The sequence below is a fragment of the Apaloderma vittatum genome, unplaced genomic scaffold, assembly GCF_000703405.1.
Source record: "Apaloderma vittatum isolate BGI_N311 unplaced genomic scaffold, ASM70340v1 scaffold3743, whole genome shotgun sequence".
In the NCBI taxonomy this organism is placed as follows: Eukaryota; Metazoa; Chordata; class Aves; order Trogoniformes; family Trogonidae; genus Apaloderma; species Apaloderma vittatum.
Window position 1 is genome coordinate 312,259 of NW_009709694.1, and position 17,144 is coordinate 329,402.

A 17,144-nucleotide genomic window follows, 5' to 3' on the forward strand; every position below is an offset into this window, starting at 1 on the left:
AGTAAACTTTGCCATTGTGAAATTCATTCAGCTTTTTAAACCACCTAGTCACTCAGTATGGATCCTCAGTTGAGGAAAAGTAGTTTGATACATCAAATAAAAATGTACATCAATGTTTCCCAAACTTGCAACAACCCCTTGCGGTCTATATTGACAAAGGTTTCACGCTTGCTTGCCGTTAGTTTTAAGCAGACCAGGGCTAATGCTGTGCACAGTTCTGATTTGATTCAGCCATTATAGTCAAAGGCTTTGATTCCTAACTTGTGATTAGTGCTTTGGTCAAGAATGGCAAATGAGTATATGCTAAAAAAATCGGCTCTGCAGTTGCTCTTCAAAGCTGTCTTTCTGGAATGAGAAAGTGCACAGGGATTATTTTGCAATTTCTGCAGCAAATCTCTGCATCAGTAGTTTGTGCCTACAGCTGGTGGATTTATACATTGCAATTTATTCTGGGGATTGACCCCTCCCCCCACTTTTGTTCATGAAATGCAAAGAGATCATTATCTTCATAAATTTGTTTACTGTCCTAAACTTTCAGATGAATAATTTATGGCAACATTTCAGCCTAAGGATTGTTCTCAGTGTGCATAACAAGTATTTATTAGATGGTTTCATACTGGAAGTTGTCATTAGACTTGCTGCTTTCCTCTTCCCAGGTTGGTTGTCCTTATCTTTATTAATTACTTCAGCTTCTAGACAAGATGACTGTCTTCCATAAAATAAGATTTTGTTTCTTGATGAAACAAGTCTGCAGGCAGCCATAGGTTGCCTGTGTGGGAAGTACTGCAGAAAATAAAAATAACACGAAATTCAAAATTGGGTTGTTGGAAGAAAAAAACCCACCAAATTATGGTCTGAATCAGAAAGCAGGAACAAAATCAGCTCTGCTTGGGATTATTAATTAATGACAATCTGTCTGTGGTACAAAAATCTCTTGGATAACTGCATAGTAATGTACAATGCATAGTAATGGACAGTTTGGCTTCTGTCTCTGCGGATTGAAACAATGTGAAATTCTGGTAGCATTCAAGTCAGTGACAAAACTCTTAATTGATTTCAGTGGGGCCAGGATTTCAGGCCAAATTTTTCAAATTTGCTAAACTAAGATCTGTACGTTACTGTGATTGGTAGATTATGAACGTTTTAAACATTGAAATTGCAAATGGCTTCTGCTACAAATTTGTACTCACTTAGTTCCCATTTTATGCTTCAACCTTATGCATTTCTGCATTACTTTACTGCATTTATAATCACTTACAGTGACGCAGGGCTGAAACGCCACAAAACAGTCTTTTGTGATACTGCAGTTCCTCGATAGTAGAAATAGTACCAGAAAATACCACAATAAATACTACCAGAAAACCATTTCATTTGGTTTTCAGTTCCACAAGTGGATTTTCTGTGCGCCTGGAAAAACCACTGCAGAACAGAAATATGGCTGCCAAGTGGTTGGTCTCTACTGGAGTTTATCAGAACATCTGCTGTTAGTTATATTGTGTCTTTTGATGTCAAAGACAAAACAAGGGTTTGTTTGGTTTTTGGAGGAAGGGGGTTCACATGGAAGGAAGATTCACAAGTGTGCAGTGCACAGAGTCCAGCCCTCGAGTCCCCATCACTCTGGAATTAATTAGAGCACTCTTTTTTTCTATCTACACAGCTCTCAAGAAAAGATGGGACTATTAGCCATTTGCCTATCATCTCCTCCTTATTTATCTTCCTTTGGATGTTTCTTGTTTCCTTTTCCTCTAAGGCTACCCTTTGCCTCTGGCTAGGACTGACAAGACTATTACATATATAGTACTCTGTGAATAATACAATTTGGCTTTGTGAGCAGGATCAAATAATAACTCTAAAACTTGTCTTGAAGTGAAAATGTGCAGAGGGAGAGGCTAGTGACATGGAAAAAGTTGTGAAAATGTTGTTTTGACTCTACTCCAGGAGAGAAGTTGGGGAATGGGGAGAGGGTGAGAAGAACAACTAAGACAAAATATGTATAATCTTTTCTGGGTTATTGAACTAATCTTAAGGTTGTTTTTTTTCCCCTTCAAATTTAGATAAATTCTGAAATTACTTGTCATTTTGAAATATGGTGGAAACATTGCATTTTGACATCTCAAATTTTTTCATTCTTTTGGTCACAATTATGTACTGAATGTGACCTGAATCCCCAAGATGTTTTATTTTCCCTCAAAGTGGTTTTTACTTATAATTTACTGTTCATCTTGACATTATGTGTATACCAACCAACTGGCTGTTTGTCCTCTAGCTTATACTATATTTTATTCCTTCAAAGAATAGAGGCCTCTTACCTTCACATAAAAAGTAGCTCTCTAAACTCATGGCAGACTCAGCTGTCTGATCCATGCTTCCCAGAAGGCTGATCATCCAGTTTGAGTCAAAGACTCTTGTACATTTACAACAGTAGCTGGCCACCAGCTTATTCTTCTCTGCCTGCAGAGCAAGGTGCTCTACATTGTCAGAGAAATTTTCACAGCAGTATTTGGTAGTAGGCACTTCCTAATCAGCTGCTTTGTGGCCTGAAGAATTGACTTCTGTTGGGTAACTGTAAGAATACGGTTTAGAAAAAGACCTTGACAGTTTTTTCTTGGCTCTTAAGGCCTCTGAAATTAGTGTTGACCACAATGGTATTTTGATTTCTAGATGCCAGAGAAAATAAAATATATGTAAAGACTTTTTCCAAAGAAAACTGAGTGCATATATAATACTCAAATATCTGAAGGATATTCAGGATAGCAGCCTAGAGAAACATCTTTGAATTCAACCTAAAATTCTGCAAATCAGACTGTGAGTGGAGGGCACAAAGCCATAAAGGAGTAAAGAACGTCTTCATCATATGTCAAGATCTGTCTGCTGTGCTTTCACATGGGCTTATGACTGGCAGGAAATAGTGGTGCACCAAAAAGCTGTAATAAATCAAAGCTTTTTACAGAAATTGCTGAAGCATGTATAGAAAAATGTGAACCAGAGAGACTTACCTAATTAACTCTAATAAATCCATTCATTTTAGAAAACGGAAGCAGCAAACTTGGATTTCATTTACCCATGTTATTTTGGCTACTTTTTTCAGCTACTTTGGTCTATGACAAAAGGGTGCACTCGAGCAGGAAGCCTGATTCTGAGAAGTGCAGAACTCCCTGCATTCATCTGCTTATGCAGAAATTGACTGCTGCTTTGGAGGAGGTTGAAATGGATTATAATTTGATGCAAATAGCTGGAGGTACTGTCTATCAGTGTAAAGAGAGGTAATAATAAACTATTTGGTCATTCTAGGCATTGCTGTAACCAGGGAACCTGAAAAAGTACTTTGTTATCTACTTTCTGCCTTCATTTAACCAGTGTCTCCAAAATTCCTCTGAAATCAGTAGTGTGATGGGATGGATGTCGTCCATTCACGGGATGGATGCTGACCATTCACTAATGTTGAAAAAACTCTTTCAGGATCAATCTTTAATGGCTAACAAGTTTTTGATAAAATGCCCTGAAAGGACATGACAGTAGGCTGGTGATGAACACCTTCCGCAGACCAGGAAATGTGCAGGGCAGTGACCGTGCAAGCCTCTCCCCTCTGTGCCATTAGTGCTCTTCATCCTGGAGCTAACTCGTGAGGTGCAGCTGTGAGGATGTATCCCCCTAACTTTACCCAGGGAACTACCAGACTGTCAGCCTCACCTCTGTGCCTGGGAAAATCATGGAACAGATCCTCCTAGAAGCTCTGCTCAGGCACATGGAGGACAGGGGTTGATTAAATACAGCCAGCACGGCTTCACCAAGGGTGAGTCCTGCCTGACCAACCTAGTGGCTTTCTGTGATGGAGTGATTACATCCAAGAGCAAAGGAAAAGCAATGGATGTCATCTGTCTGAGCTTCTATAAGGTGTTTGACATAGTCCCTCCACAACATCCTTCTTTCTAGGTTGGAGAGATATGGATTTGATGGGTGTGCTATTCAGTGGATGAGAAATTGTTTGGATGGTTGCATCCAGAGGGTAGTGGTCCATGACTTGATGTCTAGATGAAGATCGATGACAAGTTGTGTCCCTCAGGCTTCCATACTGGGACTAGTGCTGTTTAATATCTTCATCAGTGACATAGTGTGATTGAGTGCACCCTCAGCAAGTTTGCAGATGACACCAAGCTGAGAAGTACAGTCAGCATGCTGGAAGGGAGGGATGCCATCCACAGGCACCTTGACAGGCTTGAGAGGTGGGTCCATGTCAACCTTAGAGGTTCAACGAGGCCAAGTGTAAGTTCCTGAGCAAAGGTTGGAGAAATCTCAAGCTGTAATACAGGCTGGGCAGAGAAAAGATTGAGAGCAGCTCTAAGGAAAAGGACTCGGGGATGTTGGTTGGTGATAAGCTCAACATGATAGAGCAATGTGCACTTGCAGTCCGGAAATCCAACTGTTCCCTGAGGTTCATCAAAAGTAGTGGGACCAGCAGGTTAAGGGAGGCGATCCTGCCCATCTACTTTGCTCTTGCGAGACCCCGCCTGAAGTACTGTGTTCAACTGTGGTGTCCTCAACACAAGAAAGACATGAACCTGCTGGAACATGTCCAGCAGAGGGCCACAAAGGTGATCAGAGGGCTGGAACACCTCTCCTATGAAGAAATGCTGAGAGAGTTGGGGCTGTTCAGCCTGCAAAAGAGTAGGTGCCAGGGAGACCGTATTTCAGCCTTTCAATACCTAAAGGAGGCCTATAAGAAAGACGAGACAATCTTTCTAGCAGAGCCTGTTGTGATAGGACAAAGAGTAATGAATTAAATTGAAAAATGGTAGATTTAGACTAGACGGAAGAATTTTTTTGCAATGAAGATGGTGAAACACTAGAACAGGTTGTCCAAAGAGGTGGTAGAAGCCCCATTCCTGGGAACATTCAAGGTCAGTTTTGATGGGGCTCTGAGCAACCTGGTCTAGTTAAAGATGTCCCTGCTCACTGCAGGGGTGTCAGACTACATGACCTTGGGAAGGTTGTTGGACATCACCAGTTGTGGAAATGTACTTTTATGCTGAGTATTTCTCTGTGGGTAGCTGATGCCTGGACATAACTGGACAGCTGTAGCTTGATAATGACTTTCAGTTCTAGCAATAACCAAACCTAGTGACCCAGCATTGAGACTCCCTATTCTATTCCCAGTCCTCTGAGCCATTCTGTTCCCCCCATGTACTTTCAACATATTTAACATGTTACAGCTGTGCTCACTACTGTACAATGGTTAAGAGGGCTGCCAGCATTTCTACTATGAACTCATATTTTAAGGATAATAACTCAGCTGTAAAAATGTGCTCCAGGCTGAAACTTTATAAGGAAGATCTCAGCCCAAGAATGACTTTATCTGGACAAAAAAAAAAGGAAAATATGTCAATTGAGTCATTCTCAATCAGTACAGATATATTAAAAATAAAGTAAGTAATCCTTGCTGGATCAGTTATTTACTTCTTTTTAGCTTTATAATAGCCAAACATTACACCTTTTTTAACTTCTCACATCTTTTTAGACTAACTGGACCACTTTCACAATAAAGTTTTACTCACAAAGGTCAGTTTTCAAAGTGCTTTTCCTTAGTATTTTCATCTTCTTTTAAAAGACAATAAAGTGTGGAGCAAAGTAGACTTAAGCTTATTTTCTATTAGACTAGGCCATTTTGTATTATTTACTTCAAATATACTCAGTACGAATCAAGAGGTAAAAAGTTTCCTCCTCTTGAATAATTTGGACTGGATCATATGATTAAAACCACCTGTTCTATTCGGCCCTGCAGTGATGATGGCCCAGACTCTACCCCCAGTCTGAGTGCTAGTGGGCTTGGGAGAGTTCAGATGTAGACTCAGCCCCATCTCAGAACCCTGATAACAAACCAGCTCCTGAGTCCTCTACATATCACACATTTTGTAAGGCTCTTAGAGGTCTTTGGTAGGAGGGAGACTTATAAATGTCAAGCGTTTATTGTAATTCAAAGGCTGATTTCACTGGAAGTACCTTAAAGTAGACGAATACTTAAAGTATCATATTTTTAGTTATGAAATGTGTTCACCCTCTTATGTATTTCTGTTTTCTGACTGTTGGCACAAAACTGAGGGCATGAGTTTGTTTTCATTTAAATCACTTGTACATTCGCTGATTTAAATGTTACCTTTGAAATACGTGCTCTGTGTGCTTGCTGCCATCAGTTTTATTGGCTTCTCATGGTTGCATGCATCAGGGACAGAATTTTTAGCTAAGGATATTATTGCAGCTGCAGTTTCTCCAGATTATATTATCAGTTGTTCAAAACCATGGAAGACCGCACAGGTGACACTGAGGGCATCATCCAGATGTGGTGGAGTTCTCCAGGTGCAACAAAAGCCACATGTTGGTGGCAGTTGGCTTGTACGTAACATAGCCCAGTCAGCAGTTGGTCTGGTTAGAGTCAGAAAAACATAGTTAAAATTTCTAAAGGCACAAGTGAGGCATCGACTCAAATTACTTTTAATGATCAAATACAAGATAAGAAGGCACTATTGAAAATCTCTGACTTAGTCTTGGTTTTGAGGTCTGCACCAAGCTGGCACTGCTGGGTACCCAGCCTTAACCAGTCGAAGTCAAAGCCCAGTACAGAACAGAATGAATTTCACCCATAGCCTCCGCTGAGGGGTTATGAGTCCAGAAAATGAAATACAATTTAGGATTTGGGGGAGGGCAGTTAGGCTGTCAAAGCTCATGGTTTTAAATGAGAGGAAAGGCAAGGCTGGAACAGTTTTCTTTCCATTACGATGTGAGAAAGGGCTTTGTTTAACATAACGGATTTCAAATCCAACAGAGCGTGACAGAGACGGATTTCAGTGTTTGTCCTCTCTAATATGGAGACATTTCTTGATTTCAGGATCAGAATGAACCACTGGGATCTAGAACTGAATTGATATATGACATGAACTGTGGCTTAGTACAGGATTTTACCCATCTGTCAACTTCGAGTGTAATAATCTGTTATTGAAGAGAAGCAAATCTTTAGAAAAACATCCTTGCCCACTCAGGGCATCTTCTGCTATCTGTTTTTCCTAATAGGTAGAATAAGAAGTGTTCCTGAGAAGATTATGTGACTATTAGTGCCCCTCATCAGCCTTTCAGAACTTTTAAATGCAGAGAATATGATGGTAAGGGAAAGGACATAATTTCTTCACCCTCCATCCCTTCGATCTCCCTTTGTGCAGGAGCTGACAAAAAGTTTAGTCATAGGCAGCAGATGACAGTGCTGCACGGTGTGCCCTCACGGAGGTGAACTTTGGATTTGTAGCTGAAATCAAGAGTGATGCAGCAACACCAGCCTCAGTGGACTCTCTCACTGCCTCACGATACCTGGATCATGTGGCATCACGGCTGCTGAGGGTGCAGCTCAGATTTGTGCCTAGTCTAGGAGTTAGGTCTGATGCTCAAGACCTACCTTTAGCTCAGCATTGAAAGGGCCACCGTGCAGTCCATGAGCAACTGTTTGAGGCATTCTCACTTATCATAGAATCCTAAAGGTTGGAAAGGGCCTTAAGATCATCAAGTCCAACCTACAGCCCTACACCACCCTAACACTAAACCATCTCCTGAAGTGCCACATCCAGCCATTTTTTAAACACATCCAGGGATGGTGACTCCACCACCTCCTTTGGCAACCCATGTCAGTGCTTCACCACCCTTTCAGTGAAGGAGTTTTTCCTAATATCCATTCTAAACTTCCGTTGGCGCAACTTGAACCCGGTCTTTATGTTGACCATTACTAATAAATTCTGGCTTGCAAGAACTTACCTGATCTAGGAGTTGCAGGGAGACAGCCTGATACATACCCATCCCTTGACCATTCTTCCCCTTTTCCTTTCAAGGATCGTGGATCTTGCAGACTCTCCTGACTGCCACCCTGACACCTCAGTATGTCTCCTTGATGCTTCATTCCGTGATACCCTCTCACTTTCCTGAAAGCTGAAGATATTTCAGATATTTCCATCTAAGTTGGATTCTGGTTAGCTCCTTCTAGTGTTGTGAAGTTAACAATATGGACAGCTGTACTGTTTGCCTCTGGCTGCATTTCTGTAGGACATCATTTTCTCATCTTACCTCTGGTGGATACATAGGGTTATATTACCTACCTGCTTTTCTGAGTTGGTTTTTTTTTTCCTTCTTGTTGGAGCACTTCTGATGTTTCCCAATGTCAGTGTTTGTCCTCCTAATGAGTAAATCTTTTCTTCCAGCACAGCCACTAGATTGCAGCTCACACAGCATGAGTCCCTCCTGGTTTCGAGCAGGAAATGAAACCCAGCACATCTGTTAGACATCACAGCTGCTGTCCTGTCACATTGCAGTGTTGAGGCTAGAAGTGCACGTAGAAGAAATGTCACAGACATTTCCTCCTCAAACCCAGTTAGCCACAATCTGTGCCTGGCAAATGACCTGTGTACTAAATTTCACCAAAAAAACAGAGATGAACAGCACAATGTCTCAGACATTTGGCGTGATGAAATGTCTGTTGTCATGATTTCATGGAGACAAACAGGCAGGGCTGCATCACACTGCCCAGAAAGGCTTGAGACCTGGGGAGAGCCAAGATCCTTACCGCATTAGACACACCATAGATGCTCTCATGCCATCAACCTGCTCTGCTCCTCTACCTCCAAGCACAAGCTCTGGAGACAGATCTCTACTGTTAGGCATTTTTCTTGTATTTTGATGATATTTCCCTGAGTAAAATAACATAATTGTTTTCAACCAGTAACAGAAGCTCTTACTTACCATTTATTAAATGTTGCTTGTAAGTAAGAAGCTTAAAAACCTGTCATTGTTGCTTTTAGTTACTTTTGTCATCATAAATCCTGGACTGAGAGTTTCAAACATCAAAAAACTTACCCACATGTTGAAAAAACAGTGTGGCCTGAGTGGATATGATAGAAACGGCAATATCATTTGTCTTGCCGTATGCAATTATAATTGTGTATATATGTGTGTAAGATCAGACTACAGAGGATGCAAATCTGGTATCCTTTTTGAAAGTTTCATTTGAACCCAGTAAGGCAGGAAATTTAGGCTAAGCACTCATGCTGGCTCATAATAATTCCCACCTCGTTAGAGCTAGGATGTGCCACCAAGTCAGTTTTCACACCTAGTTATAGCCATGAAGGAAGAGAACACAGCAGAACTATGTTTGGAGAGGAAATACTGTTTGAATTCAGCTTTAATAGATGAAACTCCATTGTAATGTTAAGAAAAACTAGTCCACAGGAAAGAGACTTCTGATTCCCATTTATTAGGATGACACGTCAGCCACTGGGATACAGTAGATGAAGGAATTAGTCCATGTAAGAAAACATGTATAAGAACATTAATAGAATTTAATTGTCAAGCACAACACTTTGGTATGCATTGCATGCTAGTTAGGTATAGATCAGGAGTTCTGTGCAGGAGGGAGGAGGATTAATTCGGTCAGCTGAGCGTGGCGCTAACAATGCCCAAGGTCGTGGGTTCGATTCCCGTTCGGTCCCCATGTGTTGCCTGATCTAGTCGACAGATGGCGTCCCTGGCAACAGGGAGGCTGGATTAATATGATCTCTAAGGTCCCTTCCAGCCTAGGCCATTCTATGATTCTATGAAATAAAGATTTGTTTTCGCTAATAGTGTCATGGTTTTCAAATCTTTGCTTATTTTGATATGGAATTAAAAGACCTTCGGGTATTTTTTTGTGAAATCTGATAATGAGAAGTACAGGAGATTTATTCTGTATATTCCAGTGGTTCTGTCCTAGGCAAATCACAATGTCTGTGTTTCCTCTGACTTCTGGGGATGCTAAACCTCATGTGAGTGTTGTGAGGATGCTTTTGCTAGTGATGGCTGTTCTTGACAGAGCAAAAGCACTGTTCCACGGATTGGATGTGTATGTATTGGGTATAGCCAAGTGCACTTATAAACTGAAGACTAGGTAGAAATCAAAAGAAACATGATTTCTTCTTTCTCTCTAGAATACGTCAGAAGAGGGAGCAAGAGCTGGCTCTGGCCTCTCTGGCTGCTCAAGCATTTGGTGAAATAAATGCTCCCCTGCGACAAGTGATTTCCTAACTTTTGTGGACTCCTTCCTGCTAACAGGCCCCAGCAAAACTAATCCCATTCAGGCACATAATCCCAGTAATTTTGTTTTATTCCTGAGTTAAGTTTAGAAGAGTATGAAAGCTACTGTTTTTCTCACAGTCTCAAGAGAGCACATGGGCTTGTGAACTGGCCCAGATATGCAAACGGTAAGCGAAATGATAAAGCACTGGGCTCTCAAAGTCTGCTTCAGTCCCTATAGCAATTCAGTTATATTTTCCCTTCATAAATATTGTCCTTTTATTCAATGGCCTTTCTTCTGAGATCTTATTTTGCATATAAGGATCTAAGTCACCATGCAAAAGTCACTTTAGGTACCAAGTGACACAGACAAGTTTTTGTTTGCACAGAAATACTATCCCTTTTTGTCTTTGTTGTTTTTTAAGTCCTTTTAAATTAACAGAGAGCAATATGCTATGAAAGTTAGTGTTTTTTCAACTTTGGTAGGAACATAAACTACTGACATAATATCACAGCAGTACTCCCTGATGTAATACATTTATTAAGTGGTACCAATATAGTTTCAGGTTATTGCTTTATTTGTACACACAGTTACTGATATAGAACTCTTTCTATTGAATCAACTGCCTTTTCTATATCTCTTGATGTTCCCATTTTTATATCCTTTCAATCTGCATTTGTACGTGTGGGATAATATCTATATATTATCAAAAGCTGTATTTCAAACTGTGAGACAGGATATATAGTTACAGGCAAGAAGGGCAATGGGAAAGAAACTGTCAAAAAGTTGTTGGTGTAGGAAAAGTGGTGCATACACAAGGGTCACCTTTTTTCTTTATTTACCACACTATATTTGGATTCTTAATGCTTTAAGACCAGTTACTTCTGGCTAGTAACTCTCTTGGACCTATGACATATACTTTCAGCTGAGGAAAGAAGTTCACAAACATAGAGAAAAAGAAATGTGTCCATTACTCCAAGGAGATTCAACTAAGGTATGAAGGTGATGTCAGATAAGAATTTGAATTTATGCCCAAGATTAGAAATTATTAGAATGCGAACTTGTGGTTTAGTTCTTGCCCCAGAAACAAGACTCAGAGTTGGTGAATATCTGTATCAGTGGTTGCCTGACACAGATTCCGAAGTTAAAGCTGCTTTAATTTGTGGCAGCGTTTGGGTTTCTCACTCACTTTACTCCATTTTTAGCAAACTTTTAAATTCAACAATGTAATGAAATAAAACCCAGTCCTAAGATTTGCAAAATACACACTATTAGCTGATGTTTGCTGATCTCCTTCACTGCACCCAGATAATGATATAATCTTTGATCAGCCAGTAAATACCAAGGCACTTGGTGGTTTTTGATTTTGAAGTTTATTCAGTTTTTATGGAACATCAACAAATACTCCCAGCAGAGTTTATATACAGAGGGCAGAGAGAATTTCACCACCTTTAATCTTCCTACTATAGTCATAAAAGTTTGGCCACATAAAGGATGGTTCAGAGTACTTCACCAGGCTCACTGCTATGACAAGGGGACCCGATTTTTTCTGCCACCTATAAGAGGCAGCCCAAGAAGACGAGACAAGTCAATCTAGACAGAGCAGTAAATTAATAGAAATATTGTTGTGATTTATTCAGTATGCAGAGAGACTACATTTATCTGCAAAAAAGTATGCATTTTGTGTTTTTTCTTATTAATTCTTGATAGACATGTCTGCCTGATAAGTACAAGAAAAGTCATCCTTTCACTCAGTTTAATAAAACCTCAAGAAACAACATGTTCTTGATAACATAAGGACATTCACTGGGTAGTATGGTAATAACTTCTCAGATGAAATGACCTAGTGCTTGTATGACTGCACAATGTGTTTGTAAATAAATTTGAAAAGTAAGTTTGCTGCTGTAGTGTTTATTGGGTTTGCATTGGCTGTGTTTACAAAGTAGAATTTGTAGGTGTGCTTAGCTTGTTAAAACTTCCTAAATAAAGGAAAGTAAACTGTAAAATAAGCAAAAGCTTTAAAAACTATTTATTCAGCTGGTATTTGTGCCTTAAGTCCAATATTGATATTAGAACATGGGAATAAAACAGAAGCTTTTAATACAGTTCATTTATCTAGAAACTTGGACTAACTAATCCTTCCTCCCACTTGCCCGCAAGTACATCTCTCATCAGTGAACTCTCTGTTTCTAAAACCTCCCAATACACTTTTTATTTCTTTCTCACCCTTCAAGGCTTATAAGGTGGCATGTGTCACTGCTAAACTTGGTAAACTTTGTTTCTACTGATAGCTTTTGATATTGGCAAGTACTTGAAGATAGTTTACTTAATGTAATAAACAGGCTGTATTTAGTGCCCTTTCTGTGATTTCATCTTGTTGCTGTTCAGGGACTGTGTAGTATTTGTAGCTGATAAAGTCAGGCTTTTTTTTTTGCAAGAGGTAGACTAGAAAATATTCTGAAATAAGTATATTCACTTTTTATATGAAAGGTATGTCCAAATAGATTAAAACAGCAGTGTCTTTCAAATAAACTGAAGAGGAATTAAAGTCTTTATGTCATTGAACTTACCTTGGTTTTATCAGTGTTGTGAAAATAATGCATTTCCTTCTGTACTGATTCCTTACCATTTGCACGGATAATCTTAACTTCTTTTAAAGCCACTATGGCACTTACAGAATTGTGTGACAAGTCATACACAAAGAATATCTTGCCAGATTTAAAAGTCATTACAGTAACCAGTTTCTTTTAGGAATTAAAAGTTAATCATACTGAGGCAACAGGGCAAACCTAAATAATTGGCAGGCCAACTACTTGTTTTGGCAAAGTCAGTGGCAAAAACCTCATCATAACATTTTTCTGCAAGTTTTTTCAACTAAGCTGGGCCTTCTTTAGTATCATGCTATGCTAACATCTCTCTCTTTATGGTTTACAAACTCAGTAAAATCAGACATACAAATGAAGATGAAAAATACGTTTGCTGTAGCATTTGCCAGTTGCCCAATGAATATTTATCAGCAAATACATATTATAGACTGAAAAGAATAAAATTGCTTTTGATATGATGGCAACATCTGATGCAAGACATTGTTGTCTTCTACAGCTAAATAAGTTGAATATGAATGGACTTGACAGCATGTATTATGAAACACATTATGGTCTGGAGACTGGGTGTCGCCCTGACAACCAGACGATATTTCCTTAATTAAGTATAATTTTTTCCCTACGTGATCACAAGTGGATTCTGCAGACTCTGGTGAATTAATGGTCTGGCAAATGGATGTAATTCTCCGCTCTAGGTAACTGTCAGCTTCAAACATGTTAAGCTGTCATAGGAAAGCTGCAAATACTTGATTTGTTTTTCCAACTTCTTTTCCTAACATATTAAATGATGTATGTTTAGGGACTAGAATATATGTATTTTCTATTTTAAAATATTTTTACTGTCTCTGAGCAATTTCTTTTGTCCTTGATATATTTTCTCTTCAGTCAATACTTTTTTAATAGTTTATTTGCAAAACCCTTCTTGCTTATTTATTTTCTGAAAGATATTTGCTATCAGATTTTTGCACTGTGTGTCTGGCACTTGTGTTCACTACACTAAATCATAAGACTTCCTTCACTGCTGCCCCTTCTTCATTTCCAGGTACCTGAATTTATACATGGGAATAGCTATCAGTCTGTCACATTTGTAACCACAGCAAGTTCCTCCAACCATACCTTGACAATAAACATCTTTGCAAGGAAAGCTTGGTATTTTAAGGCTCTGGGACATCCTAAATTAATTGCAGCCCCTAATGCTGGCAGTGCAGGGCTGCATGAAGGTGTCGTGTGGCTGTGACCTTCTGCTCAACTCCATCACATGTCAGAAGTGGGAGCTCACCTTGTCTTCCGCAGAAAGCCCTGAGGCAGTTCTCTGTCTCTGAGACAAAGGAGAAAACTTCTCATAGAGGAAACTAAGAACTGTTTATCAGTTGACAACTTCGATTTGTGTGTTTATGGTTTAGTACAGTAAAAATGTTGTTTTGAGGTGTGGGTTGTGCTAAGCATAAAGCTTATAGTTGTTTGCCATAACCAAAAAGTGCAGGTGCATGTCCAAACCCCAGGACCTCATCTGACTGTGTAGTATCCCAAGGGTTAGGAACACACAAGAGCAGCATCATTTTCCTTGGGCATGGTGCTGCTTCAGACTCTTTCAGTAAAGGAGCAGGTTTTTTTTCAGCCAGAAGAGAGGAGTAGCACAAAAGAGAAGAATGTCATGTAAGAAAGAAAGAAGGGATTTTTGAATAAAACAGTAACTGTTATGCTGAGAGCAATTTCATGGTGAAAATGTATGAATATCTTGATCTGTAAGTGTCAACAAGGAGGTTAGCACTGTGGTAGTTTATTAGAATGAGCTAATCAGTGGGTTAATCTATGTAAACCAGTGCAAATTAATATAGCCAGGTGGATTAATCTGTGTAAACCAGTGCAAATTAATATAGCCAAGAAAGAGGCAGAAGTGTTTGCAAGTGTTGCAGGTTCGATACTTGCACACCAACCAGCTTATTTTGTAAACATTTATTTGAAATTGTGACAGATGTTCTGTGGAGGGACTCTTGTCAGTGCATGAAGTGTAATCCGCTATATAACATAAAACAAGCGTGTGTGTATTTCACATGCTGAGGATATTAGAAAAAGGGCTGGTCTTACCTGTTCATTTTCACTGCATGCAAGTAATGAGTTCACTGATACTGCAGAATCTACGTTTCTCAGATAGGATGTGAGTAGACAAAATATTGCTGGACAGTGAGTAAAAATTGATTTGGTAGTTCCCCAGCATTTTTTATTTTTGTCCTTCCCCTTCTTTCCTATAGGCCCTCCCTCAGTACTGGACAGCTGCTGTAAGATCTCCCTGAGCCTTTCCTTTCTCCAGGCTGAACAACTTCAGCTCTCTTAGCCTTGCTTCCTAAGGGAGGTGCTCCAACCCTTTGGTCATCTTTGTGGCTCTCTAGACCTGCTCCAACAGGTCCATGTCTTTTTTACTTTGGGGGCCCCAGAGGTGAACACAGCACTGTAGGTGGGGTCTCACGAGAGCAGAGGGTGAGAATCACTTCCCTGGACCTGCTGGCCATGCGTCTCCTCACGCAGCCCAGAATGCAGTTGGCTTTCTGGGTTGCAAGGGCACATTACCAGCTCATGCTCAATTTTTTGTCAACCAACATCCCCAAGTCCTTCTCTGCAGGACTGCTTTCAATCCACTCATCCCCCAGTCTGTATTTGTGCTTGGGATTGCCCCAACCCTTGTGCAGGACCTTGCGCTTGGCCTTGTTGAACTTCTTGAGGTTGGCATGGTCCCACCTCTCCAGCCTGTCAAAGTCCATCTGGATGGCATCCCTTCCCTCCAGCATGTTGACTGCATTGCTCAGCTTGGTGTCACCGGCAAACTTGCTGAGGGTGCACTTGATCCCACTGTCCATTTCACCAACAAAATTGTTAATACTCAGATTTGTGACTTAAAATTTGAAATCTTTTGCTTCTGATCAGATGCTTGGCAATGCAGTCACATAGCTCTGTATTAGTATGAGACAGACACTTAGAAACAGGTGTGCAGTGGTTTTCAGAACTAGTTTATTTTAAATTCTTGTTTATAGATGGATTTTGTTAGTAATCTAGGTGGAAGAGAAGTCTATTCTCTTTTTTTTAAAACACATTCATTCATAATTTCCACGCTTCGTAGCAAATGTATAACGTGTGCGTACAAACATACCTACACATGCACAAAGTAGAGCTATTATATCATATAAAGAAATAGCTGGAAATACCTCCTTATTTCACTATCTGCAAGAAAAAGAGCAGACCACTCTATTCCTGATTTAATTTCTCTAACCAAACCAGGAAATAACATTTTAGACTATAGAACTGAAGAGAATCAGCGCTTTACTAAGGCATGAGGTTACCAACATGGGACCTTGGGGAATGGGAGGGTAATAATTAAGGAATAGGAATGGCAAAGAAGCTTTCTCCAGAGCTCCTCTGGCATGCGTTTTGTTTTTGTCCAAAGTTTTGTTCTTGCTGTAGTTCATATTCTGTTTGTTATTAATGTCTTTGTGTTTTTCATGCAGAGAAGAAAAAGGCTTTTAAACGTTATGGTTTTTAAATGGGTGTCACTACCGAACTCACTGTCAATAGCTAATCTTACTTAATCATCTATAAAATGTCATGAGTAAGGGTTCTTAATTGAGACTGGAAAAATCCAAGATAATTACCGTAATAGGTTGAAGTTCTCAGAGACTGGGTTTTAGAAGTCAGAGAAAATTGGGGACATATGTATTCTGTCTGTAAGATTGTTCTATATGGGATATGGAAAAATGGAAATGACAGGCATTTTGCAATGTACAGTAGCATTCATCATGGAAAGAACATATGCATTTGTTGGTCAGAAGCAATGAAGTAAAAAACAATGCTTAATTGGAACTGACATAAAATGGCCTCGTTAGCAGTACAAATAATACATGTGTGTAGCTTGGTTGTCAATAGGAACAAAACATATTTCCTCTGACAGATATATTAGTCTTTTTTAAGATTCATGTCAAGTTTTCAGCCAGGTTCACTCATTTAGAGAGTGCTGCTTTTTTTTTTTTTTTTAAAAAAAAAAGTGAAATGTTGAAATTATGTGTGTTTGCAGGGTGCTGTGATAACACCAACAATGGACCACACTATGTCAATGCAGCCAGCAAGCATGATGGGCCCTCTGACCCAACAGATGAACCACCTTTCCTTGGGCACAACAGGAACGGTAAGATCATAGATTATACTATTTGCTTTCTGTATTGCAAAACGTTTATTTCTTGCTGAGTTTCTCAAGGTAATTTATTTCTCTTGGGTTTTCAGCACTTCAACTTTTTGCGATTTAATATTGCTGTGGTTTGCTGGGTTTTTTTCCCTCCATGTCCAGAGATGTCTGGCCCTGTCTGGGCAAACATGTCAAAATGCCTTTCATCATGACCTGAACAGGATGTACTACACAAATAATACCCTCATATCTCTATGTCACATAAACATGTATCTACAGATCTGTTTCTAAAACC

The 17,144-nt window shown here is 39.7% G+C and overlaps 1 protein-coding gene across 1 annotated transcript in view; it reads left to right on the forward strand.

Moving 5' to 3' along the window:
- Positions 1-16,852, forward strand: part of LOC104272109 (RNA-binding motif, single-stranded-interacting protein 3) — a gene marked incomplete at its 3' end in the record, with an annotated part of 320,963 nt that extends 304,111 nt beyond the window's left edge. Inside the window, exon 10 of the mRNA XM_009867013.1 lies at positions 16,742-16,852. Within this exon, the coding sequence (XP_009865315.1) occupies positions 16,742-16,852 (111 nt within the window). The remainder of the gene's footprint in view (positions 1-16,741) is intronic.
- Positions 16,853-17,144: the final 292 nt, after the last annotated feature.